Source organism: Passer domesticus, chromosome 3, assembly GCF_036417665.1.
Source record: "Passer domesticus isolate bPasDom1 chromosome 3, bPasDom1.hap1, whole genome shotgun sequence".
In the NCBI taxonomy this organism is placed as follows: domain Eukaryota; kingdom Metazoa; phylum Chordata; class Aves; order Passeriformes; family Passeridae; genus Passer; species Passer domesticus.
Genome location: NC_087476.1, coordinates 41,123,701 through 41,151,193, shown reverse-complemented (window position 1 = coordinate 41,151,193; position 27,493 = coordinate 41,123,701). Strand labels below are relative to the sequence as shown.

General features: G+C 39.2%; 1 protein-coding gene across 3 annotated transcripts; it reads left to right on the top strand.

Annotated features, from left to right (window-relative positions):
- Window positions 1-27,353, top strand: PNISR (PNN interacting serine and arginine rich protein). 3 transcript variants are annotated; one of them, XM_064412783.1, is made up of 13 exons: window positions 57-149; window positions 6,321-6,411; window positions 12,602-12,720; window positions 13,984-14,169; window positions 15,963-16,189; window positions 17,859-18,045; window positions 18,309-18,499; window positions 19,111-19,248; window positions 20,248-20,347; window positions 21,053-21,106; window positions 22,393-22,563; window positions 24,048-25,149; window positions 25,391-27,353. In XM_064412783.1, exons 3-13 carry the CDS (start codon window positions 12,633-12,635, stop codon window positions 25,419-25,421), a joined length of 2,475 nt encoding a protein of 824 aa, XP_064268853.1. In that variant the 5' UTR covers window positions 57-149; window positions 6,321-6,411; window positions 12,602-12,632; the 3' UTR covers window positions 25,422-27,353. The 3 variants fall into 3 exon arrangements, with proteins under 3 accessions (XP_064268851.1, XP_064268853.1, XP_064268852.1); XM_064412782.1 differs by having other exon boundaries at window positions 6,321-6,447; XM_064412781.1 differs by lacking the exon at window positions 6,321-6,411 and having other exon boundaries at window positions 1-149.
- Window positions 27,354-27,493: the final 140 nt, after the last annotated feature.

Sequence of the window (27,493 nt, the reverse complement as noted above, 5' to 3'; positions counted from 1 at the left end):
GCGAGGGTCAGCACCGTGACGCCTTTCACTTCCGGGTGAGCGCCAGCGGGCGCCATATTGTCTTGTCCGTGAAGACGAGGAGTGATAGCGGGGGCAGCGCGGCCGCGGAGCGGCGGCACCGGCGGCGGCGGCGGGAGGCGGGGGAGCGCGTAAGTAGCGGGGCGGGCTGCGCTCGCCAGCGCTCCCGGGGGGCCGGCGGGTGTCGCTGGCCCGGTCTTCCCCTTCGCTCCGAGCCGAACCGGGAGGGCGCCGCGCGCCGCGGTGGCGGCGGCAGCAGCTGCCCGCCGGGCGTGAGGAACCGGCGGCGCCGACAGCGGAAACCGGCGGCCAGGACGAGAAGGGACGAGCCGAGAGCCGCTCGCCCTCCCCCGCTGCCCGTCCTGGGGGGGCGGCGCGCCGCGCATGCGCGGCGAGGGCGCGGGGGGGCCGACGGGGACCCCCGGGACCCCCCCGTCCCGCGCCGCCCCCCGGCGGGGGGCCCCGGTGGGCACGGGCCCGGCGCCGCAGTGCGCATGTCCCGGGGCCGCCCCGCGCCGCTGCCCCGGAGAGGCCGGCGCCGAGCGCGCGCCCCGGCGGTCCCGGGATGCCGGGAGCGCGCCCCGCCGTGCCGGGAGCCGCCCGCTGCCCGGGAGGCTGCGGTTCCGCGGGGCACGGCGTCTGCTCGCTTGAGCCGGTAACCTGGTTAGGGAAGCAGCATGTGCGCGGGGATTTGGGAGTCGGCTGTGTCAGCAGCCCGGCGGCTGCGGATGAAATGTATTTGTGGGCATTTGTGCTGTTTCATGGGTTTCGGGGCCGCTCCTGTGAGTTCGTTCCACTGGAGGGCTCCAGAGAACTGAAATTCACACGGCGGCATTTGTGAGATAACCTGGAGCAGTAGCTTGGCAAGCGCAGGGTGTTTTTAAATGGATTCTCAAACTGATGATGGGTTTGAAAGCCGTTTTGCTTTCAGCGCTTATCCCTGCAGTTTCTCTGTACTTCATTAGACAATCCCACAAAGTTGTTGAAGTGAATTTTAATGGGATGTGCTAGGCTTTGCAGTTAAGGATGGAGACACAAAAGTGGTCCGAGGGCTGCAACCCGTCTTCTGTGAAGACAGGCAAAGAGAGCTGGGATTGTTCAGCGTGGAATAGAAAAGGCTCCAGGGAGACCTTATTGTGGGCTTTCAGTACCTAAAGGGAATGAAGGTACTTTTGAATATGAAAAAGGTGGTAAAAGGCTTGTTACCAGGGCTCTGGGTGAGGGACAACAGTATTAAACCAAAATATAGATTTAGACTGAACGTAAGGAATAATTTTTTTATGATAAGGATGGAGAAGCTGTGGAACAGGTGTCCCAGGGAAGTTGAGCAATTGGAAATGTCCAAGATCAGGTTGGACAGAACTTTCAGCAATGTCATTTCATGCAAGATGTTGAACTAGATGGTCTTCAAAGGTCCCTTCCAACCCGAACCAGTGGATAATTCTGTGCTACCCCAGCCGAAATTTCCTAAGTTTCTGTAACAAGTGATAATGCAGAGTATTCAGTCACCTGGGTTGTTGTTAATTTCTTCTCTTATAGTTAACACCTATAAATGTTTTCAGGCAGTCTGTTGGAAGTGTGGGATACAGGAAACAAGGGGTGCCCTAAAGGCTTTGCTTTAAAGCAGAGTCAGCCACCTTCCAAAGAGAGGGAATGGTGGTGTGCAAAGCATAAAGCATGTCGACCAGCAGCCAGTATTCTAACATCATTTTCCAAAGGCAGGGTTACGAATGCCAGTGCAGGCCAGCCAACACCTGTACTGTTGGTAGGAGTAAGAAACCTCTTTTTGGAGTGCAGCTGCACTAAGGATGGCTCTTACAGGGGTGACAGATGCTGCAGCTCCCCTGACTGTGGAACAGCGGGGAAGTGAAAGTCTTGGCTTTGTCTGGGCACAAGCTGCTAGGATTGCTGACAGACAAGCTCCTGGTTCTTAATTTGTTTGGTGCAGCAGCAAACCTTGTGTCATCTGTGCTGTTATGCCATTACAAGACTTCCCTGTCCCATATGACATACAAACTCCTGCTCTGATAAAAATGCTTTCTGTACTTTGGGCTCAGAGGTGTTGTAGGGCTTAAGAGTCCACAAATTTAGCACAGTTCCACAGTTTTTTAGTGGTTAACTCACCTTATAAGCTGTGGTGGTAGAGTGGAATTTATTATTGTGTTTGATTTTTAGTTAAGTGCAGGATTATGTAAAGATTCAATGGGAACAGGAGTGTCCAGTCTCACTTCTTTTCATGACTGAGGTATATGGTGGTTCTAATGCTTTTGGTGACATATAATATTTTGGGTAGGTGTTATTAAAGTGTTCTTACTTTCACCACTAGCTGATCCCTTATTAAGTGCTAATTGTATGTATCATTGAGGTTAATATCTGCTCATGACTAGTGAGGAGCAGTTGTTTATTTTGTTATTGGCACCATTAATTTTTGTGCAGAGCATGTTCATTGCAGAGGAAGTTGCAGATGGACCATTCACTTCAGAAAAAAAATAATGCTGTGTTACAGGGCTAATTGAAAATCCTGCATCAGGGCTTTCAGTGGAATGATACATGAAAAAAATAATCAGATTAGACTTTTTTTTCCCCCCAAACCCAGCACAGTTTTGACTTAAACTGCCTAAGAAGTTATGATAATGTTTCTGTGGTAGTAAATGTTCTAGCAGTGATTTTGCTTTCCTACTCTATGATAATCAAATCATGTGTTTGTCTTTGTCTTGGAAATACAAAAAATAAGTAAATGGTCTCTGGATGCCAATATCTGGTCCTTTTGCTCTTTTAAAAAAGAATTGTGTTCAGCTCAGTGGATCTGAACTGAACTTACAGTGGATGTAAGTTTGAATTGACAGACCTTGGAAGCTGTACTGCTGGAGTGACTCCCTGAAGATGATTTCACAGTACTTTTTTTTTCTTTTAGTTTTTTTTTTTAATTTGACCTTTGTTCATGCTGCTTCATCTTGTTAGCATTGTAAATATTAGTCAGATGTACTGATGTGTGAAGCAGGTTCTGGAAAACTTCATGGATACTGAGCAAGCTGTTTTCATCAGCTCTTTTTCTGGTTCTGTATTTTGGATCTTGGTCACACATTTGAAAAGCCTCTGTTCTTCAGTCTGAGAAAGAACACTTCTGATGTTAAAGAATGCAGTGGAGCAAATTTTACTGATACACAACTATAAGTGAGCTGGAAGATTTAACATGTTTTTTGACTTGTCATCATGCTAACAGATCCCAGCAGGCACAAAGGTATACTTCTGGCTCTCAGGAGGAGAAAAGATGCATAATATCTGGGCATGAAATACTGGGAACAACTTAGGGTGATGCCCTACGTGGTGTATGGAAGTCTTGGGCCAAGTGAAGGTGTCATGAGTGAAACAGAGTAGTAGGCAAGACGGTTGCTGTAACTTTTTCTGATTTAGTGCAGACTTAAATGATGCCATAAATACTTGATTTTCTAATCATCAGCTGAGTGTAATATTGCTATGTTAATAGTAAATATTAGTAAATACTGATTCTCCCAAGTAAAATTGAAGCTGGTATGTTTTTGTCTGCATTTGTTCTGACTCTGAGTGAATGTGTCTGCAGCCACTCTGTAGTAACTTGCAGGGCCCTTTCCTGTGTGGGTGCATAGGTTACAGTGCTTTTCCAGGTCCCCACATCTTGTTAACTGCAGAAGTGTTCTGACTTACCTGGGTCTCCTATGTTAAGACCACAACCTAATGGTAGTTCTTGTGACACCCTTGCTGCATTGAATTTTTCTTCTTCGTAGGGGGGCTCCTTTGGGAATGCAAAGCTACTTTTCATTTGCAGTTCTTTTCAGCTGCACCTCTTATGTACAGATTCTTACAGAAAAGTATATTTTATTCCAGTGACACAGTCATGGATGAAGCACCCTGTTTACATTTCCTTCCAGTTGGGAGCACTTTGAAATAGACATCTTTGGAGTTTGTACCATGTGTGTCCATTATTGACTTTGGATTCCAGCTTGGTTGGATGTTGATAATACCATGGCTGAGCTACTCATTCTGATTCCTTGGGAGAGCTATGTGAACTGTTGGTGTTGTATCCCTGGAATATTTATCCACTAGTCCTTCCAGCCTCATCAGTGATGTCTTTGCTACCATGGCCCTGTTGAAGCAATAGCATAGTGGGAGAAGAGGGAGGGGGGAAAGAGCTCTGTAGCAACAGTTGTTCAGCTTCAACTCTTGGAGGTATTGGCCTTATTCTTGTCTTTCTACTAACTGCTTTGATCCTGGTGTGGTGAATGTAGGATTAGGTTTATCCTGCTTGCAACTGAGCAGTTGCACAGAATTCATCATGGAAACTCATCATGAGTTTTCAGTCACTGTGCTAAAACTTCACAGAGTCAATAACAGCTACCTTGAATGAAAGATAAAAACCTTACAGTAGAATAAGGCATCCACATGAAAGATCAAGAAATCAGGCTATTAATTTCAAGGAGCTCTGCTCCTGAAATATCTCCATTTTCCTTTAGGTTCACCTTCAGAGCCTAAATATATATATGAGCTGAAGAAACTGCCCACAGAGTATGTGATGCTTTTGAGATCCTTCTCAAGATGTGTTGTGGATGACTTCTGTAGCCCATGTTCTACAAAGAGCATCAGAGACTGATGTGCCTTTGCTGCTTGTCTTGTCTTAAACTCACACCAAAAGATTACCAAGCTAATGACACTGACTGTACAATAAGTGTGTTTCAAAACCAGTAATTGCAGTTATAAATCACGACTCCTATCTCCTGGGGTCTTTCCCTTCAACTATGTAGACCTAAATATAGTCAAAAAGTCATGGCTGCACTGTCAGGTTACCTTAGAGTAGAACATCTTTCTAGCTTTTTTTTGTGGCTTTTTTGTTTGTTTGTGTGTCTTTTTTCTTTTTTTTTCTCTCTCTTTTTTTTTTTTTGGTTGGTTTTGTTTTTTTGCCAAGATACCTGACCTGTAAATGGAGTGCAAAAGAGTGTGTTGTCTTTAAACCCTGAGGTACAAAGACTAGCTGTGTAGGGATTCTTCAAGTATGCATGATGGCCTGCTCTTTCAGCTTCTTTGTTTAATTAGATGATGGATATTTCTTTGCTAAATGCCATGCTTGTTTGGCATGCCTGCAAGACAAACCTTTAGTCACCAGAAAAACTCCTGCAGCTGTGTGTTAAAGAGCTCAATTTGCAAGTAAAACTCGTCAGGCCATCTTGTGTCATATATTGACCTGCTCTTCAGGAATGATGAGTAGCATGATCAGAAAAGTGATGCAGCAGCCTCCCCTCAGCATCAGAAGGCTCTTGATTTCTAGCTGTGGGCTCTGTAGGTTCCAGAATCTTTAGTCTGCCTGTGTACAGGGTTGAATAAACCACCACCAGCCAGGGTGTGTGTGCCCTGAAGATCAGGTCCAATGATTCTGATGTAAGAATTCCTAACCTTGATCTCTTCAGCTCATGACACAGCAGAAGGTGTTGCCACTCTCCTAGTGACAGCTTGACTTCTAGGCAGTCTTCTGATTTCTTGGAGTTGAGACAGTCTAGCTTTTAACAAATACTTGGTTTCATATTCCAAAGATTACTTTTTTCCTCATTTGTAAGATATTTCACTTTGATGGATTTCCGGGCAAGCCATTCAGAATCTGTTGAGCTGTAAGGTGTTCTGCATGGTTAGGATGGTGTGTAACATTGACATTAAGAAGAAGCAGATTGTCAGAGTGATGGGAGTTACTTAGAAGGAGCAAGGAAGCGTGTACAAGATGCACTCATCAGGACAGCGTGGTATGGTTAGTTATCTTCCTGATGCTTTCTGGAGCTGAGCTAACTTCCTAGGTCTCTGTGCTTCTTGTCTTGGACTAGCTGCATGAACTGAAGCAATTCAGTTTATCCATTAGCTGTATTAAATTTTGTTTAGCGACAGATCTTGCTTATCTTTCCAGGGGAAGTTTCTTGATATTTTTCAGTTTTTCTGCAGCCAATGTCGTAAGACATTTAAGGAAGATAGTATCTCCAGGGTGACAAGCAGGCTTTGTCTTTTGACGTTGCCAAGACTTGCTCCATAAGACTGCTCCTCTCCAGTGTTGAGAGGTCAGAGCACAGTTAGCTCTGCACAAGTGCTGTTGAACTGGTAGTGGATTTTAGGAGTTTGCATTATGAAACTGCCTAGGTAGGGTTGTCCAAGGAACCTGAGTGAGCCTGTTACTGCCCAAGTTCTGTTGGTGGCCTTGTCTAAAAGATGGCCCCGTCTTTGACATCAAGAGCCTTCACTAAGCACTGTGCCATTGGTGAGTTCTCAAGAAACCATGCTCTCCTTGACAGGGTACATTCCTCTTGGTGTGGAAATACATAATTTGCTTCAAGATAGCTGTGTTTTGTGGGAAGTGCTTGGGAGAGTCTCCCAGAGTTAAAGGTGAGCTTGTGAATTATCACTCAAGACTGTTTACTGGTAAGTACCTTCTAAATGTGTGCCTTTCAGTGTGTGGTGTGTCTGGACACATCATACAGCTATGTTGGAAAATACCTTATTATGCTAACCAATAGGTTGAAGGAGATGCCTTTTTTCCTAAAAGAACAGGTTAACATTGAGGTGTACTTTGTAATTTAGATGCATGTTACAATCAAGGATGGGAGTGGAAAGCTGCCTTTAAAAATATGTTCTTTGTCTTTACACAAAGAAAAGTTAGTTTAAATACAGTGGCAGAGAGTTTGACACCACATTTAAATGTTTCTGAGTGCTGTTGGCTCTCAGAGGTTGATGGTGATCGAGGTAAGTCCTGTCTGTATTGCTGCCTCAGCTTTTGTCATCAGCAGGGGAGCCCTCACCAGCAGTCCTGTCAAGGATGGCACATTTTCATACCAGTAATTTGCTTTAATAAAACTTCAGCAGATTCTGGTCCGGCCTTTGAATAGTAATTTAAAAAGAAAAAAACCCCAGCATGTGAAAGAACATATTTCAGAACATGTTTGCTCTTAAGAACTCCAACAGGATTTTCAGGTATCATGTGAACTTTCCATAATCTGTTAAATACGTGTAACTGAAATTAAATGTGAGTTGATGGGGTGCTTTGCTCATGTGATTGTGCTTCTGTCTAAAACAAAAAGAATCCTGAATTGGCTTCTGTTTCTTCATTGGTAAACAGATTTTTAATAGATTCAGGTTCCTGTTCTGTGATCTGACATCAGGGAACAGCTCTTGAAGCACCAATAAATGTTCTTTTGTTTGTTTGTGTGTGTATGCTAGAGAGAGAAGGAAAGGAAAAAAGGCTATGTCCAATTGAATTGGAGGGTAGAACAGCTAAGTAAAAGAACCTTAACCCATCATTGTAAAGGAGGGATAGTGTCTGCATTTGCCTTTCCAAATAGGTGCCTACAAAATGGATCCATTTTTTGAACCTGTTGCTTTTCAAACCTGTTGTATGTATGAGTGATATCAGAACCAGTATGTCTTAATGACTGCTCAGTTGAGGTACCCCTCTGTTACTAAATGTTTTGCTAACCTTTGAAGTGAGTTTAATTTTAGCCAGTGTTCATCTCCCTCCCCTCCAACTTCAGTAGAAAATAAAGTTTGTTTCACTGTCATTTGGATGCTTTGCTGTGTATTTGGTCTTAGGTCACTGGTGGGAGGTAGAGCTGTCCATTGTATTAGGTGAAACCTTTCCGGTGGTGCTCATTTGGGAACTTGTGAGAAATAAAAAGCTTGTGTAAACACATTATTTTTGTGGCAGCATCCTAAGTTAATTTTGTCAGTGCAGATTTTAGTTAGTGGGAGAGGACTTTGTGTCTCTTTTCTCCATTATTGAAATTACTACTTGTGTCTCAGGTTGTTTCTTGTCATATGCATTAGGTACAAGAGGTTCCAGTTGTTTCAAGCCTTTAATTTAGTGGTTTAGTGGGTGAGAGGCATTTTTCTTGATTTTGGATTTGTTTCCTCTTTCTCTGCCTTGGTATAGGAGGTGAATTCCCTTGCAGTAATTTTAAAATTACTGAGAACAGGCTACATTTTCTCCGCTGTGTTTTGTGAGTCCTTTGTGAAGTAGTTTGTGGCCTTTTCTGTTTATGGACTCAGGTTCAAAAGTGTTGTTTTGGTAACTCACATCTGGTTTGTTCATTACTGTATGACTTGATCTGTTTTTATTTTTGACACCTTTAAAATATCACTAGGAAGGAAACTGTCAGTGATGTCTGACAGGACAATCCTGAGATTCTGTTGGAAAGTCCTTTCATGCTCAGTAAAGTTTCACAAGCAGAATACAAAGTTACATTATGTAACTTTTCACGTTCTTTATGTAAAAAAAGAGTAACATCAAATAGCACAAGTGCTTGTTTTAGTTACCTTTTAGAACATAACCGCTGCAAATGAAGAGCTAAAACCAGGTTGGGGTTTGCCTCTGAAACTTAAAAGCAGATGGAATTATTAGACAGTGCAGTGCTTACCAAAACAGTTTTTGAAGACAATGAACCATCTTTAAATGCCTGCAGCCTTCCTGTACTAGATAAAAAACACCTATATCCAACTTTTTCATGTTTACTTTGTACCAGTTGGTGAAAACTTGGAGAAAATGCAGGAAAATAGTGGAGAACTAAAAAGCAGGGTAGTTTGTTTCCCAGAAAATGATGATGTCCTGCTGTTCCAGGTCACCATAAAGAGAGAGGTGCTAGAACTGACCTCTTCTGTTTAATGGCACTGAGCCACATGTTTAGTCTTCAATATTAAAAATTTTGAACACATCACCTTCTCTTTTTGCCTGTATATGTTAAGATTACTTCTATAAATATTTTAAGGTGTGAATTTTATTCCTTCCATATCCAATTCCTGTTTCTGTAAAGCAAGGATTGCTCAATAAGGAAGATGTGTTGAAATAAACAAAAAAATAGTTTTGGACAGTTTTCACATCATATTTGGAAAAGGGCTTCTGCATGTATGGTGGCATAAAAAAAGTGATGTCATTGCTTAAGTGTTTGTGTAGTACATATTTCTGATTAGTAAAGAATGCTTTTACACTGAATTTGATAATAAATCTGTACTTGAAAGCCAGTATATTTTATAGTTACCAACCTATGCAAATCAACATTGGTTCAGGAAAATGTAGAAGTACAAATGCAATACAGAATTAAAAGCTTTCAAATACAGTTCACAAACTAAAATTACCTGTTTCAAATAGCAGTGATTTTAAATTGGTTTGTTCTGAGCGGCATAAATTGAATTTATCAAATGTTGAAGTTCTTCAGGGTTTTACGCTGTTGTTGCTGTCTTGTCATAATGTTGTGCATCAAAATAGAACCCAGCTCCATGACTTGACCTATTGCTTTGCACTTCCCCACCTGATTTCTCTCCCCAGAATAGAAGTAGTAAGGTGAAATAATCTCTCTAGGGCAAGTTGAAGACTGGGCCATATTATGTTGCAGAGCAGTGGATCAGCTGCTATCTGTGCTAACAACTAAAACCCAGCTGTGCTTTTTATTCTGGCCCTGCAGCCAGCTGGCACTGAGGGAAAGCCTGTGACCTTCCAAACCAGACTGGACATGTGGTAACTGCTTGTGGGGTCCAGGTCCATGCACACACCTGGGACGTGCTTGGAAGCACCCAGAGAGTGCGAGGTGCCCTGGGTCAGTGCTGTTCTCTAGTGGGGGGACAGTGGGGTCCTTCAGCACCCCTTCCTGTAGCAGTGTGGGCTTGGCCTCGGTGTCCTAGGGCATAATAACTTGCTGATGGGGCAGCCAGGAGGTGAATGAGTGCTGCTGCTGTCTGAGGTCACTGCCTGTCTGCTTTATCCCTTGGTCACCATTTCAGATGCCACTTGGTACAGGGCTGCAAGGTAATATATCTTTCCCACAAGATTTATTTGAATAACTTGTAAAATAATAAGGCAGTTACTGTCTTGAGGGCAGGTTTTACTGAGATGTGGAGGCATTTGTGGTCTTAGACCTTATTAATGATCTAAACAAGTGCTTCAGTTTGTCCATAGTGAGCATCAAGGCCTGAGAGTAAAGAAGGAAAATAGCCAGAATACTGTGTCCATTTCAACTGAGAAACAGATAGAAAATTGTGTTAGCTGGAACGTGTTTAAAAAAAATCTGTAATAAAAAGATTTTAGGACAGAGAGAGAACAAGTCCAGTAAAAATAAATCTCCTCTAATCCTACCATGTAAAAGCTGTGTGTAGGAGGTTCCAATTTAGTTGCATTTGTAGAAGTGGTCTTAATATTTTTACACTTTGATAAGAGAAATTGGTATTTAACTGTGTAAATTTTAGTGCATTCAGTTATATGCAGAGCGGTCTTATTAGTAAAAAAACCCCTAAATCTTCTGCTGAGTTTTAGTGTAATTCCACAAACTTCTTGCAACATACTGTATATTGAGGTAAAGAAATGCTACCAGAATTAGTGAAATCCATGTTGATTCCTGCTAGTGGGATTTAACAGCTGGAAACAAAGGGAGCAGCACCATGAGGCTGTGCACTGCAGTGGTAGTCTGAAACCCCAATCTTATAACTTTTAATAAGTAAATAAATTTATTTTGACATTTGAAGGAATCTTTATTTTGGATGGAAAGATGAACTGAGGGAAGGAAGAAACATTTACTTACCTTTTGCTTTAGGGTGAAAATAGTATTTGCAGTTACTTCATGATATGTAGTATATGAAATATGTGTCTATCAATACCTGGAGAGCTAGTTTAAGGGGTCAGCTAAAATGTTGCATTAAGTGCATTAGTAGTAGCCACCATACACTCAGCTGGTATAAAAAAGTTACTTTCCTAGGTACAGGTAAAAATGTAAAAAGAAAGAGACAAGAGAAAGGGCTGTGTCTTCACTTATTAAAGGTTTGAATAGCATAAAAGTGTTCATGAAATGGGAAAAAGCCTTCATACTTAGTTTGGCAAGAAAAGATGGTGAAAATAATAAAGTATTAGATAGGTTTTGCCCATTACTCTCCTTGTTGCCAAAGTTGATCTGGTCTTGTTTAAAGCCCTCCAAAATGCAACTGTATGTTTCAGAGCCACAGGTGTAATTTTTGTACAGTGTTGACAGTAAGTGCTTTCAAAACAAAGGCGATCTACAGTTTTTCATGTAAAGGATTTCATTTGACAGAAGTATGCAAAATACAAGTTTGTGTTCATCTCTTCATGGCCCAGTGCCCCTGATGTTGAGTGCAGCTCTTTTGTGTGGTGCACTTTTGTAGAGTGATGCTCTCTGCCTGTGCAGCCATGCAGTCCCTTGTGTGAGCGGGTGAGCACAAGATGCCTTTGCGAGCAGGTTCCACTCCAGTGGCTTTGTCCGTGTGCTGAGAGTGGGCTCTGTCTGTGGGGTGAGTGTGTCCCACTCCCTCAGAGCCACTGGGCTTTGCTCCTGGCTGGCCACCCAAGTGGCACTGGCTGCTTTGAGCTGGTTTGCTCTGAAGCAGAGAGGCTCTATTCATCTTTTCTGTATTGCGCTTGGCTGTGAGCCACGACTGGGTCCTGTGTGCTGCTCCTGTGACCTCAGAGAATGAATTTTTCTCTTTCTTTTAAGTCTGGAGTGTTTGAAACAACCTACATGCTTGATGTTTTAACAGTGTGAACTCGGGGATTGTATATTAAATTCCATGAGGATATATGCATTGATTGGAAGGCCTGTTGAGAAATTCTTAACAGATTGGGTAGGGCAGAGGGCGGTCACACAAGCATTCCTACCATACTGGTTTTTGGGAACAGCTTCTGGAGTGAAGTGTTCCCAGAACTGTGCCTAGTCTTTGTCTTTGGAGAAGCTGTTTGGAGCAGTGCAGGTGGCTGCTCTCTGGTCTCCCATGTGTGGCAGGTTAGGTGTGTGCTGGAGGTACAAATGATGGAAGGAACTGGTGTGCCATTGCAGGCACTCCTGCCTGGACTGCTGTGCCTCATCAAACTCCCACAGAGCTGGCCTTGGAGATGCACTGTAAGCAGGCTGTGGGGCTCTGCTGCCTGCCAGCTGCAGCCAGGGCTGCTGCTGCCTGCTCAGTGAGGGTGTACACGGCACAGCAAAAATTGCTTCTCATGATTTTAAGGGACAATGTGGTAATTGCGTGGTCACATTTATCTTTCTTTCTCAGATTTGAAGGTCTATATTTAGAAGTTAAAATGAGTCTGTACAATGCATAACATGCATGTGGGCACTGTCTTGTACCTGTGCAGTTCTCCTGTGCAATCATTAACAATGTGTTTTACCATTTGGTGACTTTTGTCTTGCTTAACAGCCTTGCATGACACTTGTTTGAAGAAATACACATCTTTTCCCCAAGAAGCAGGCAAAGATACCAATCATGCCTTTTGTATTTTTGACTTGCTTTAAATTGCATTTATTGCCAGTTGAGATCTTGTCGTACAAACTTGTCATGTATCTCCTTGAACATCATTTGGTAGTTAATTTCTTTGTGCAAATACAGAGAAAGCATACTAGACTCCTGAAATCTTACAGTAATATTTCAGATATTACTCCAAAGGATGAACCATTTCCTCCAGCTTAAAATATTAAGCCAGCATTGCTTCAGCTTGCTTTGCAAGGCTTAACTATATCTGCAGTTATGTAAGTTTCAGTTATGTGATATTTCATGGGCATCTATTTAAACATACAACTATTATTTTTAGTTGAAATATAGACTATATAAAGACTTAAAAGATGTGGGATCAAGGTGGACAACCTTGGCAGCAATGGCCTTTGAACCAACAGCAGTGGATGCAGTCATTTCAGCACCAGCAAGACCCAAGTAAGTATATAGAAAGCTTTGTGGATTCATTCTTTTAATGTGTTGTCATTTAAATTTTTGAATCTTTGTAACAGAGTATGACTCATAGTTGCCTTTGTAGCTGCTCTCGAGATAATACATTTATGATGCTTTTCTGAACTAGAAAGCGTAGAAAACATGCAAAGGTTCAAATGTTTTCACATCGTTAATATATAATATGCAAATACAAACAAGAAACCTGAGTTATCCTACACAATTTACCAACATTTTACCAGTCATACAGATCAACATTTAGACCTCTGTTACCAGATATGTATCCCTGTCAGTTCTTTAGCTAAGCTAAATCCTTTTCTTAGAGAATCTGCTTTTTTATTCAGTACCTGTGTGGCAGAAGTATTAATGCAGATTACATATACAGAAGAAAACCTCAAAAGTTTTGGTATATATACAAAAAAAACCCCAAAACCTCACTGGAAGACCTATATGGTTTTTGATTTAGGTTACAACATTCATAATCATGATCTCTTGTTGGAATTTTTTTTCCTCACCAAAACCACCAAGTGCTTTAAAGAGTAGAACATAATATACCTTAAATTGAGAATGAGGTGGCAACAATTCAAAATATCAAGAGAAATAGAGAAATGGATGAAAGTGCAGGTGTGTATTTCATAGTAAGGCAAAGTGATCAGGCACACAGGTTTTACTGTCACTTTAATTTCTGTTAAATTCACTGGAGAGTTTTCCTAATTTGATAATAAGCAGAAGCCATATTAGTGTTCTTATCTGAGAGTGCAATTTATTTATTTACTGATAGGAATGGCAGTAAAGAAAAAAAAAAGGGAGAGAGAACTGTAACATGATATCTGGCAAGGGTTATATGAAGAGGGTACGCTGAAGAATAATTTTCCAACTATATATCTTTTTCTCAAATCTTCAGGAATTTGTATTATAAGGATATGTCTATTAATTTCTGATGTCAAAATTAGCTCACATTTGAAAAAGGTGCATTACTACCACCCATTCAATGCTAATGTGAATGTAAAATAATCTGCCTTGTGACATTTTGAACATACACAGAGAAACTGTACTTCAGCAAGTCTGTACACTGACATTTGCTTTGTTTCTTTTACTGTACATTGTGAATGAGTTTAAATAGTGCTCACAGTGCTTGCTGAAGGTAAACGTTGCCCATTTATCTTGAGCAATAAGACATGTAATTGAGAAACAGTGTTAAACTTCAGACGTGTGAGTTCTAACCTTTTTAACTTCCTCTGTTTATTTTAGGCCAGATTGACTGGGCTGCATTAGCTCAAGCATGGATTGCTCAGCGAGAAGCCTCAGGGCAACAGAATGTAGTGGAACAACAAGGAATGATGCCAAATGGACAGGATATTTCAGGAATAGAGTCTGGTCCAAACAACCATAATAATTTTCAGGGGGATCCCAACTTCAACAGAATGTGGCAGCCAGGTTTGTTTCCCTTCCTGTTAATTCCTTTTTTTCATGTTTCTTCATTTTATTCTTGTCAGACCTTTATTCGTGTGAACATGCCCTGTCCCTCAGGCTTCAAAATGCAAAACTACCAGTTGACTTACTAATCACAGCTCCTACTTAGAGAGCTACAGTTGCCTCTCCTGTAGTGTAACACCTGCTTTGGCATGATCTTGACATGTAGAATGAGTTCACAGTATAACTGATGCTGGCTTTAAATGTCTTAAAATCTTTAAAAAGGAAGATCAGTGAAATTCTCTATGAAAAAATATGGTTTTACTGTGTTTCATGTACTTGGGATTTACCCTTTTAAACTCAGGTATCTGATTGTCAGCATTTTTCAGTCATTTTAAGTTAAAGTTGTTTGGATGCTTATGTTAGTATCAATTTTTTCTGTATTTTTTACTTCCTCCAAACTTTATTTTTTCCCAAAAATTAATTTTCTTTATAAAACTTCACTAGATACTACTGGTAATAAGAATGGGATAGAAATGGGTTATTTTCTGCTAAGAATTTTTCTGAAATTGTTTTCTGAAAGCTGGGTTATAACAGTATACTATAATGCAATTTGAAGTGTATGAGCAACACAGTAAGCCTATGTGCATGTCCTCAGTTGTTTTGGGGAAAACTGCACTTCATGCTTGATTCTGTTAATGGTTGAAAGAATAACTGTCCCAGTTTTCACTGTCATTATCCAAATTTATTGAAAAGCAACATTTAATATAAGTAGGCTTAATATGTTATTGGTAGCTCTTACATGTGTGTAATAAAAGGGAGGCAGCCATCAGGTTTCACCTACTTGCACTAGGCTACAAGTTATTGTAGGCACATGTAAGAATTTTTAACTTTTCTATGTGGCAGAGTGTATTTTAGCTGTATTTCTGTACAGTAAGTAGAAATTTTCACAGAAACAGAAAAGCTGTAATAACACTTTTTAGTTGCTACAGTAATAGATCCAATTATGATGCAGATGGGAAGGACAGTCAAAATTAGAAAAATGTACTAAATGACTGGATAGAAGGTAGGAATTAACCTGAGAGGCTAGATACTAATCTGTTACTGGTGAGAGTTATAAGGCAGCTCTGTCATGGTCTATAAGTATCTGTATAGTGCACATAATTTTTGTCTCTTTAAGGAGTCAGTCAAAAATTATGGCCACACGAGCTATTAATTCATTCCTTAGACCTTTTTCACTCTGTTAGCCAATTGAAACCTATGTTTGAGGGCTTATGGCTGTAGCTTATTCTAGGACCTGTGCTAGATATTGGGCAGTCCAAGAAATCATCCATTATCAGGACTGAAGATTTGGAGGACAGGTTTCAGTGGTTGTGCTGCTTACAACATCATTTTCTTTCCACAGTAGGTATTTCAAGTCTATTATGCAAAATAGTAAAATAGCTCCTTGCTTTCAAAATTGATGTAGAGAAGTAGGAGAGGAGCAGATTTTGAACAGTTTAGGCAACTTGTAAGTCTTGTGGTGAACTCATTATTACTAGAAATGTATAAAAACCAATTTACAGGATGTCTGTGCCTGTCCAATTCTGTCCCCCTATTGCATTTGTCAGTTCAGCTATAGCTGTTTGTATTTCCTTCATTTAGTTGAAGAAATTATTGAGACAGTATAATGCAGTCTGCAGATTGATGATTCTTCCTTGCTTTATCATCTGTGATGCTTTGAGGAACCTTATGATAAATACAAGAACACTGAGTGATTGGTGACTCATATGAATTATACTAACTTGGTATCAAATTGTATTCTGAATCCTAAACAGAATGGGGAATGCCTCACCAACCCCCTCACCCACCTCCAGATCAGCAGTGGATGACTCCAACCCCCCCAGGTCAAATGGAAATTGTTCCTCCGTCAGAAGACAGCAACAGTCAGGACAGTGGGGAATTTACTCCTGACAACAGGCATATGTTTAACCAGAACAATCACAACTTTGGGGGACCTCCCGATAACTTTGCAATGGGGCCAGTGAACCAGTTTGACTATCAGGTGAAACATATTTGTTGCTTTAATATTGTAGGCGCGCAGAGTCCCTTCCATGGATGTGTTCCTCTAATATCATCTAGCGGCGACTTTCATTCTTCAGTTCTACAAACATCTACAGAATCTGTTATCTGCTAAGATACATTTTAACCAAACACTTGACAGAAGATACTTTAAAGTTCTCAGTTCTGTTCAGAGGCCAAAGGGTTTTATTTTTCGACAGTATTAATGAGAAACTGCTGTTGTCTGCAATATTAAAATGCATCACTGTGTTCCAGTATATAAATTAACACTATGTAGCTTTCTGTTTAAAAAAAAAAAATGAGGACAAGGAAAAAAACATTCAGACAGATATGCTTAAATATGCTAGATAATGTACCACAGGAAACAGTCCTGTATTTGCAGGGAGATAGACTGGATGATCCATTGATCTTTTCCATATCTATCTACTGTGATTCTTTGAATAAACAATGGTATTTCTAAAAAAAATAATCCATATCCACTTTTTTCTTCATTCTGGCATATAAGTTGTATAGTATAATAAACATGTAGGTGGTTTTGTTGCTAATAATAGCAGGGTGCATTGGACAGATACTTAACACGAAGAAGTTTTGTATCTTCCCTCTATTTTCAGCATTTTTCTTTCAGAACTGCTGATATAAATGACAAACTAGCTGTCTAAAAACCTACCTCCTGTTCATAAACAAATACATGGAAAGATGGGCAGAATTTTTTTTTGTTATCTTCTAGGCTATTTTTTTAATCTTCTAGATTATTTTTCCTCTCACAATTCTCTTGCTCAACAGTATTGTTAAATAGGGAACTAATAATTTTCCAATACATGAGTTTAGTATAATTTTTGTTTATTGTCATGGGATAAGGTCTTAAAATTAGCTTCCCTGAATACTACAGAAATCGTGTTTTGCATTGAATGAAAGAGATGCTTAACCTGAAATTGCAGTGTAGAGTGCCTTAGTGGTAGTCACTTAAATACTCAGTGGAATATTTGATACTGTACCCTTTTCCCTGAATAACCTCTTCTAAAATAGTTTCATTTGGCATTTCTGGGCAGTAAATATTAAAATATAAAACTTTCATATATGCCTCAAGATTTGTGACTTTTGGGTTGTATACAGATTGCCCAGAACCCAGGATCTGTACTAAAATTGCATATTATGCATTTAGTATTTTAAGCAGCGATAATAATAAGATCTGTGAAGGATTACTGGAAATTGCACAGTGCAAAATTCTTATGTAATAAAATGCTGAACTTTAAATTTTTGTTCTTATTTTGTAGTTAAAAGACTGCTAACATAGCTAGACTCTTAAATCTGAGTTTTGTACACTGTTTATTTATCTGCATGCTCTGATGCTAAGCTGGCATGGAACTGATGGAGATAGATGGTGATTATAGAGCTTAATGCTTAGCACAATATGAAAGGAGATTGGTTGAAGCCCTTTCAAGTTTGTTAAGTATCCCTGCTTAAGTCTAAGTTTAGTCATTAAATATTTAAAAGAAACTTGCTTCTTGGGGACCGCAGTGAAAGAGATTGAGAGATCTCAGTAGCATAGAAATCATGGATTCCTACTTGCATGGATTTTTGTAGACCGACTTGCTCACATGCTGCATTTAGTGTTACCATGTGAAGAAAAATAAACTGCATTACTCTTTCAGCATGGGGCTGCTTTTGGTCCACCTCAAGGTGGATTTCACCCACCTTATTGGCAGCCAGGACCGCCAGGGCCACCAGGTCCTCCAGCACCTCCTGCACCTACTCAGAATCGAAGGGAAAGGCCCTCATTCAGAGATCGACAGCGTTCACCTATCGCGATGCCTGTGAAGCAGGAGCCTCCCCAGATTGGTACATGTTAACCACTCCTTAATGAAAAAAATTAAAAGCTGTATTTTATAAAGAATTGCAAAATTTGAAGACCTTTTTCTTTTTAATAGCAAGTAAAAGAACAGAGAAAGAAAAAGCAATTATAAATGTTTTTCCCCACCATCAGATGTGGGACGTGTTTTGATGGGGATAGGGGGCTTACTTTGTTTTGGGGGACATTTTTGTTCCTTTTTGTGGGGAGAAGGTTTTTTCATCTTGCAAAACTGTAAACCTTGCTTATGTAGATGCTGTGAAGCGTAGAACTCTGCCTGCCTGGATTCGTGAGGGCCTGGAAAAGATGGAAAGAGAAAAACAGAAAAAATTGGAAAAAGAGAGAATGGAGCAGCAACGTTCACAGATGTCTAAAAAAGAGAAAAAGGAAAGTGAGGAGGCTGAAGAAGGGGATGGCCCACGGTTACCTCAGAGAAGTAAATTTGTAAGTATAAGGGCTTGTTTTTTGCTCAGGTTGGTATTTCCTGAAAGGTGTCAACTTTTTAGTCTCTTCAAATGAGAGATTCTGTGTTCGTGGTTACCTCATTGCTTTTGTTGTTTAGAGTAAGGTTGAGCTGCTGCTCTGTTGATAATTACTTGATGTTTTAAAGGTTTTAGTGGCTAAGAGGTAGAAGTATATAATTTGATCTGTAATTGCAAGGAAACAGGGATGAAATTGGACTTGTTGTTTTTGGGTTGTTTTCCCTTTTGGAACGTACAGAGCTTTTGAAAGTCAGAATTCCAAATCAGCAGCTGAAAGTATTCAGATACTTGCATTTGCTAAACTGAGCCAATTTAGGAAACCTTGCATTGCCTTCATTTTAGCAGTTATCTTTTTGTAGTCCAAAGTACATATCTGGCAGGGAACTGACAACTAAGTATTTTCTTAGCTTGTGTGGGTATGTGTACCTGCATATTTTTTAGGAAGGGAGAAAATAAATGGTTTTATTGTAATACAGATTTCAGTACAAAGTAAATGAAGCTTACTATTAAAAATAGAAACTAAGGAGCTTGCTATTTAGGTTTTTCCTGAAGTGTATGATGCTGTTCTTGCAGGACAGTGATGAGGAAGATGAAGATGCTGAAAACACAGAAGCTGTAAGTGTTGGGAAAGTCAGCAGGAGTCCATCCCCAGCTCCTCAAGAGGAGCAAAGTGAACCAGAAATGACAGAAGAAGAAAAGGAGTATCAAATGGTATTAATAATGCAGTTCTCACTAAGTATTTCTGTTTAGTTGCTCATATCAAAGTAAATCACTTTTTCTATCTCTGATGCTGTCAACAGAGGTATAGTATGCATTCTGCAGTAAAGCAGGATTATATTTGCATGTCTGTTCATAATGCTGTCTTTTTCATAGAAACAAGGTTATCAGTTATGTAACTCATATTTAGCACAATAGTGAAAGAATGTAGTGACTATAATCTTTGAATTGATCTTTACTAATTCTATGGGTTTGCTTCACTTACCAAATTTCTGAAAACTTTTAGTGATTAAATGCACCCATCTCAAATCTGTGCTTCAGCCTCAGTTCCTGTGAAAGGGAATTTAACAAATGTATTATTGCAAGGAAGTGCTACAACCCTAAATCCTAGATCACCAACAGTGTCACTGTGTCTGCATAACCTTCATACTTGTGAATTCTTGTTAATTAAGGCCCTGAATTCTACTAAGTTTGATTAATATATTTTTGTAGAGCATGTGGCCAGACATAAACAACTTAGAGAACTAGCTACCACCTCAATTTTTTTTCAATTTTTGTAGAAAATATGTAATAATAAAATGCTGCATAAGTAACACCTTATGATCGATCTTTACAGGCAGCATACCAGTCAGAAAAGTGCTCTTTATTTTTTGAAAGAATAATTGGAATCAGTCTAAGTACATTTCTGATTTACATATTCATTGTTATAATCATCTTAGACATTAAGATTAGTGCCCTGGATAGTTGTGTGCAATACATGCAGACACAGTTCACAATCAAAGTAGAAACTTTAGAGTTATGAAATCAGGTCACATTTAAACAGCTTCAGTCTTTTTGGTTTTTAGCCATGTCTTTTCAAAGAAGTTATTAAATAAAATGTACAGGAGATGACTTTCATAGTCATCAAAAGAAGTGAAGCTGTATGGATATAATTTGGATGCAGCATTTATTCAAGATGTTTTGGCCTTTAATTGTGTATGCAATTTTCTTCAGATGATGCTGACAAAAATGCTGCTGACAGAGATTCTCTTAGATGTCACAAATGAAGAAATCTATTATGTGGCCAAAGATGTTCACCGTAAAGCAACTAAAGGTATGCTGGGTTTGGAAGGGTTTTTCTTTTTAGTTTCTTCTGCGAAAATTCTGTATTTGCATGTCGTTAGAACATTTAACCTCCATAGTTCTCCCTTAAGAACAATTCCAGTATAATGCATCCAACTTGGTAGAGTTCAAATCCAGTAATCATGTACTGTCGTCCTGTGCAGTGTATTGTGAATTACTTGAGTTATTCCATTCTTTTCATACAATTCATTTCAGTTAAAATGGTACCTGTGTGTCAATGGCTCTTGAGTTGTAGCTGTTCCTTACTACGATCATCTTTATCTCAAAGCTGTTCAGAAGTGACAAGAGATGAACTTTGAGTCTTTAATTAGTAAATAATTTGCTTTCGCTATTAACATGTATTGTACTACAGAACAGATTATTTTAATATAAAAGAGTTAATCTAACTATGTAACTACTGAAATTGAAAACTATGTGCAGATGCTGTAACTTGGAAAGTGATTTATGAGTATACATTTGGGTTTTTTCTGCTCGCTGTTAATTTGCAGTTAAATTCTAAATCTTCATGGTCAGAAAATCTAGAAGTGGTTTTAAATGGATGATGCGTTTTTAATGTTTCTTCTCTCCCTCCAAAGAACAGCAATAGTAGTAGATTTAACAATACCATAGACTCATGACTATGAAATCGTGGCTATTTGTGTTAACATGTTGTTCCTGTTGTTGATGTGATACAAAGCTCCTGCAAAACAGCTGGCACAGTCCAGTGCACTGGCTTCCCTCACTGGACTCGGTAAGTATGTTCCTTATTTTTGAGAGGGCTTAAAGGGGGAGTTTCACTTTTGCCTTGCATTTCTAGAAATTGCATTTTGAAATTAGATTTTAATTGCCTGGGAATATGGGTCACTTTCTGATAACTTTATCATTATCAGCACCTTTGTTTGTTCCACAGGTGGTCCTACTGATATATAAGTGGGATAGTTGCTGGAGTAAAGGACTAGGCAGTGTGATTTAGTGTATGAGAATCTTGCCCTGATTTTGAAAATACATAAAAATTTTAGATAATTTTACTTGTCAAAGTATTGTAGTTTCAGAAGCACACTGCAGCCTTCAAAGAAAGGAATACTATTTCATACTTTTCTTCTGTTTTGATCCATATGGACCAGAGGGGAAAGTTGGTAGAAGAGTAATGTGAAAGTCTTATACATAAAAATATTATAATCTTTGTAATTATTTTATTGAAAAGCTACATAAACACAAAGGCTCTCATATCATATACTGCCAGAAACAACACAGGAAAGAGAGATTGAAATTCCAGCTTGAGACACAACTGCAAGAGATTTCTCCCAACATGACTTTTATCATCTAAAATGCATTACAGCAGTGTCAGTGAGCAGTTATGTGTTCATTACATGGAATATTGATGAATTAGATTGAATGTTATCATCACAAGTATTCATGTTTCAAAACTATCTCAGTAAAGATCCTAAGGACCTCAGACTGAAAGAAATCCGTGTCAGATGTTTAAACTGACTTTATCCTTACCAGTCTAGTAGTTAAATATCTCTAGGGGAGAAGAAAGTCTGTTTCTATTCCATCTCCATACCTGTCAAAGTGCAGTGTTTTCTTAATCATATGGAAAAAATTGATATGGCATTCAGAATTTCTGTAGCCTTGGACTACGGAGGCCGCTGAAGTCATTTCAGAGATGTCTTCTGGGAAAGATCCCAGGCATTTTCTGTCCCATTGCTGATACAGAGACAGGCATGTTACAGTCTCCACAGGGAGCTTTTTTGCCTTTCCATACAGTGGAAAAAAGTACCATGGTCACAGTGGTTGCTTGCTTGCTGAAAATAAACAAGCTGTTCCAGAAGGAGTAGAAGCAGACAGTGACCATCAATGCAGATACAGGGGCCTTGAACACACTGGCAAACAGCACTGGCACTTACCAGAATAAAGTGACTTCTTCAGAGACGAGGAAGTGAAGGAAGGGCAATGTTACTCTCCTCTTTGCCTCACAGAAGTATTAAGAACAAAGCTTAATCTTTCCTCGTGATAGACTGGACTTTATGCACGCAGGTGGACTGGGTGGTTATGGATCAGGAGACAGTGAAGATGAGAGGAGTGACAGAGGCTCTGAATCATCTGATACTGATGATGAGGAATTACGACACAGAATAAGGCAAAAACAGGAAGCGTTTTGGAGAAAAGAGAGAGAACAGCAACTACTACTAGAAAAACAGCTAGAAGGTAAATCATATGATGTCTTCTTACTGTACCACTGTATACGGAGTTTACTACTTAGTGTATGTAAATTGATGGCAAAGAAACACGTTTTAAGCAAAAAAGGTATGAAACTAAATTTATAAATGAAGTTTTTAAAATTCAAATTAAAGAAAACCAAAACCCTGTGATTTACTTCTGCTTCTCTGTACAAGGTTTGTCCTTTTTTACAAATAATGTAGGCCAAAATGGTAGCACAGTCACCTCCCAGTGCTGAAGAGCTGTCTAAGATGGATGCAATGTTAAGTCATGAACCAAGTTCACAGGTTGGAGGAGAAAGTGCTATTATGATAAACTTCAAATTGATGGTTTCCTCCTTTAACTTTTTAAATAAAAGATTGAAAAGAAAGACATATGGAACCCTTAATGAAAGGCTGGACTGGCTAAACTTTTGGTTTTCTTAATGGTCCAGTCTCTCTTTGAGTGTTGGAAGATGTATGCATAAAAGTGTAGCCATATGGAGAGTGTCTGAGTGGTGGCCTCTGTCTTCCTAGTGCGGGAAGCCAGATGTCAGTGTGGAGACATCTGCATGGGACTGTTTGCAGAAATACAAAACAAGGCTGTAAAGCAGCTGATTCTATACATCCAAAATACTGAAGAATGCTAGTGCAGAGTCTCATTTGTAGCAGTGTTTTGGAAAGGCAGAAGATTTCTAATGGACAATACAGCATCTTCTAATATACACTGGCTTGTGCCTGTATTGCCTAATAACTTGGGGACCAGCTGGAATTGTTTTCTGGGTTAAATCTGACGATTAGCTGCCATTTGGACCACTCTGGGTTTCTGGATGCAGTTTTATTCCCTAACTTAATTCAGGAAATGATGGCCCATATCAAAAGGCCATTTTTAGGCAAAAAATGTATGTCAGTTATTTTTTCTGGTTTCATTTTAAAATGGAGAGATAAAGTTGGCAGTGATGCAAAGAATCCTAGATTGAATAAAAATAACTTTTATTTTGGAAACCTCTGAGAAACACTCAGGGTCTCACTATTGAGAAATACAGCTTCTTCAGACCAGACAGTAATCCTCAAACCCAGATTAATGAGGCTCAAAGAGAGGCAGGAAGCATCAGTACTTCCTGCTGTGCTGATGAGGAGTCTTGCAGGAAGGAGAAAGGTTGCAAAAGGAAAAAGTCTTTTGTGTACATCAATTTGAGAGTTCTGGTGTTCCAGGATATTTGTTGGAGAACTTCATCTTAAACCATTAAAACTGGGAATAACGTCAGTACTTCTAAAATGACTGGGCTCTACTTCGAAACCAAGAGGACAACTTTTCTAGAATTATAAGAAAAGAGAGTGGTTTGTTAAGTAGTTGGTATAGTAGCAGTGTTTTAATTATAAGTATTATGACAGGTGCTTGGAAACTTGTTTTTTTCAATGCAGTGGTGTGGAAATTACTGACTATTGCTCGAAATTAATTTAATTTTGTTTTCCATGTACTTCTTTTTTCAGAAGAAAAGCTACAAAATGAAAAAGTTTCAAAAGAGATGAATGAATTTATCAACAAAGAACAGAATAGTAACTTAGCATCACAGGAGGCAAAAGAAATTGAAGCAGATATGGTTAATGAAAAGAAGAGATCTCCAAATGCAATCGCACCTGATGTAGAACTCAAGAAAGAGGGTAAAGAGAGGACAGGAAGGAGTGGGTCAAGAAGCTCTAGCAGTGGTAGCAGCAGCAGCAATAGCAGGAGCAGCAGCAGTAGCAGCACAGTATCCAGTTCATCGTATAGCACTAGCTCAGGTAGTAGTCGCAGCACTTCACGTTCTTCCTCTCCCAAAAGGAAGAAGAGACACAGTCGCAGTAGGACGCCATCACATAAAGTTAGGCGCAGTAGAAGCAGGAGTTACTCCCACAGAAACAGGAGAGAGAGGAGTAGGAGCAGGGAGAAAATAAGGGAAAGGAGAAGATCTAGTAGAAACCACAGTGCTGAAAGGGGGGAGAGGCGGAGAAATCGGAGTCCTTCGAGAGAGAGGAGCTGGGATAGACGTAGAAGCGGCAGCCGCTCAAGAGACCGGCGAGCCAACCGCGCGAGCCGCAGCAGGAGCAGGGACAGACGTAAAGCTGAAGACCAGCGTAGAAGCCCTACTGGAAATAGGCACAAACATAAAAGTGAGGGTAAAGATCAAGAAAGGAAGAAGGAGCAGGGTGGAGGTGTAGATAAAGACAAAAAAAAGAACAGAGAAAGGGAGAGAGATCAGGAAAAAAGAAAAGATAAGCCCAAAAAAGAGGAAAAAGAAAGTAAGGCTGGCAATCATGATGACAGTAGATTAAAGAGAAAAAGAGACAGCGAAAGAACTTTCTCTCGCAGTGATTCAATATGTGTGAAAATAATAAGACAGGATTCCAGACAAGAAAGCAAAAAAATTACTACCAAAGATAGCAAAAAACGATCAGGCTCTGAATCTAGTGCAAGGAGTAGTTCTGAATCACCAGGAAGCAGTAAAGAAAAGAAGGCTAAGAAATCGAAGCATATTCGGTCATGCTCCATGGAGAAATCTCAAAGGTCTGGTAAGAAGGCAAGCCGCAAACACAAGTCTAAGTCACGATCAAGGTAGTATACTTTTTAAGTATTTTGTCTGACTTTTAAAAAGTTTTTTTTATATTCGTCTTCATGTGTACGGCATATGAACCTTTTTAATAAAGTATGGTATTTATTAAACTTTTTGTCTTAGGCAAAAGTAACTTTGGAAAATCTTTTAAAGCTATTAATTACTAAGCCTAAACTGTGTGTGGGTTTGGGGGTATTTTATTTTTTCCAATTAACTTTTTCCCCCTTTTCCTTTATTTTTCAGATCAACAACTCCTCTTCGTCGTAAACGCTGAGGAATTTATGGCACCAGTGCTATGATGTTTAAAAATTCCATGAGTTATAAAAGGCTTGTCTCATTATAGAGGCACATTGTGGCTATGTAGGTGAAACCAGAATCCTTTTTTTTATTTGTAAATAGGTGTATTTTTTCCAAATGCTGCTCAGAATAATAGGATTTCTTTGTATTACATTTTTTCAAGAACGGTAGTGCTTATTAAGACTATAAAACAGGCCATTCTCTTTCAGCTGTAATGTTCTTAAAATTACTATTGAATGTACTGTGATGTCAATAAAGCTCTTTAGTTCATTTTTTTTGTTTAAAATTCTTGCACCTGAATTTTGTGGTAAATGGTAGAAAGTACTTAAAAAAAGAAAAAGGCAGCTTTTTTGGTATAACAGATTTTTAAAGTACTTGAAAAAGATTTAACGTGAAACACTTGTAATCCATGGACATGATAAGATTACTTTATTGGGGGTATGGAAGAATAGAGAAAAGACATCTTATTTTTCTTTAGATATGTGTAATAGATTTTTTAATAACCCTTTTTTTTTGGTCTAGCTGGTACTATATGCTGTTTGTGTAAAATATGGGTCACTGTAATACAAGGTATACTTAAACAGACTGAACCCCATTAGGAATATGTGCGATTAACTGATCTCATGTGGCAGTATTAAGCTCTGGAACTATATTCCTCACCCAGTTTTCAGAGAGATCTTTGGATGTTCAGGGATATTACACACATCTCAGAATTTTCAGTGTTTTTATGGAGCATGTTTATAAACGTTATTCAGTACACATTGGAAAACTGACAATAGGTTAACTTTACATTGTGGCACATGCATTAAATGCGTAGTGAATATTAAAGCTGGTTCTTAGTGTCACAAGAATTATGATTCATGTAAAGCTGATACATTGATGTATTAGCAATGCCACTAAATTTTTGATTTTAATATTGCCATAAAGTGAAAGAGGTCACTGATTACCTACTTAAGGAAATTGACTATTGCTGTTAGAAACAAGGGTGTGAAATGATATAAGTTAAAAAACAAAACCAACAATACCCAACTCTAGGCCAGTGACTGTTACAAAAGAACATAAATTCAGGGAGAGATCTGTGCCTAAAAGGTCTGGTAAGACAGCAGTTGTGAAAAAGGTAAAAGGTTTAACATTGAAGTAAGTTCTCTTTGATTGGCTCCATCTTCTAATAAAAAATGGTACTAGTACAGGCAACTTGGAAAGCATGTCTTCATGAACAGATAAATCCATTTAACTAAATCAGAATTCAGCTATGCAGCTTTTTGCCACTGTAATTTTTTTCATAAATAAGATGCAGAAATAAACTGCTTCAGGGCAAAGAAATACATTTTAACTATGTGTTTAATAAGCAGGCTAATTGCTAGTGAATACATGCATGTTTATCAAAACACTGTTACAGATAAATAATCAGTTATAATTTATAACACCCCCCCTCAATTATATCTTTCACTTAGAGTAAGCAGTCATATTTATTAGCAAAATAAGGCATAATTTACAACACACAATTTTTACTTGCATTGGTAGGAATATAAATAATGATGTATTGATCCAATCTCACTACACTCTTGACTCTGGGTAAGAGTGAGGAATTTTTGGAAAGTGGGTAGCATAACTGTTCAGATGTCCTAGGAGGAAGTCTTGTGAGAGACAGGAAGAAACTAAGAAGGAAATAAGCTTAAGAAAAGCTGTTGAGGAATACAGTTTCCAGGATGCATTGAATTTGATTTTCAGTTCAGATTTTATATACTCTGTCTAATAATAAAAAAGATTGTGTATGAAAAGCTTTATATACTCTGCCAACAACTGGAATTCTGTCACTTCCTGTAAATATGAAAATTATTTTTTTGACACAAATGCACTTCTATGGGTAGTGACTGTATGCCAATAAAAAGAGCATACGATCTCTGTATTTAACTGTTTCAGAAATCTTACTATAACGGCCTACTCATCACTCAGTAATTAATACATGCCGGTACTCTTGTCAGCATCACTACATTAAACTTATTTGGGCTTTGGAAACTCCCCTTAGGAATGTTTTTCACCAGAAAA

Bases quoted from the DNA above. Each gene is read 5' to 3' on its own strand.
- PNISR (XM_064412781.1), top strand. From the start codon at position 12,633: ATGTGGGATCAAGGTGGACAACCTTGGCAGCAATGGCCTTTGAACCAA. The intron at 18,500-19,110 runs GTAAGTATAAGG...CTGTTCTTGCAG, and splicing joins TACCTCAGAGAAGTAAATTT to GACAGTGATGAGGAAGATGA. The intron at 21,107-22,392 runs GTAAGTATGTTC...TTATGCACGCAG, and splicing joins GGCTTCCCTCACTGGACTCG to GTGGACTGGGTGGTTATGGA.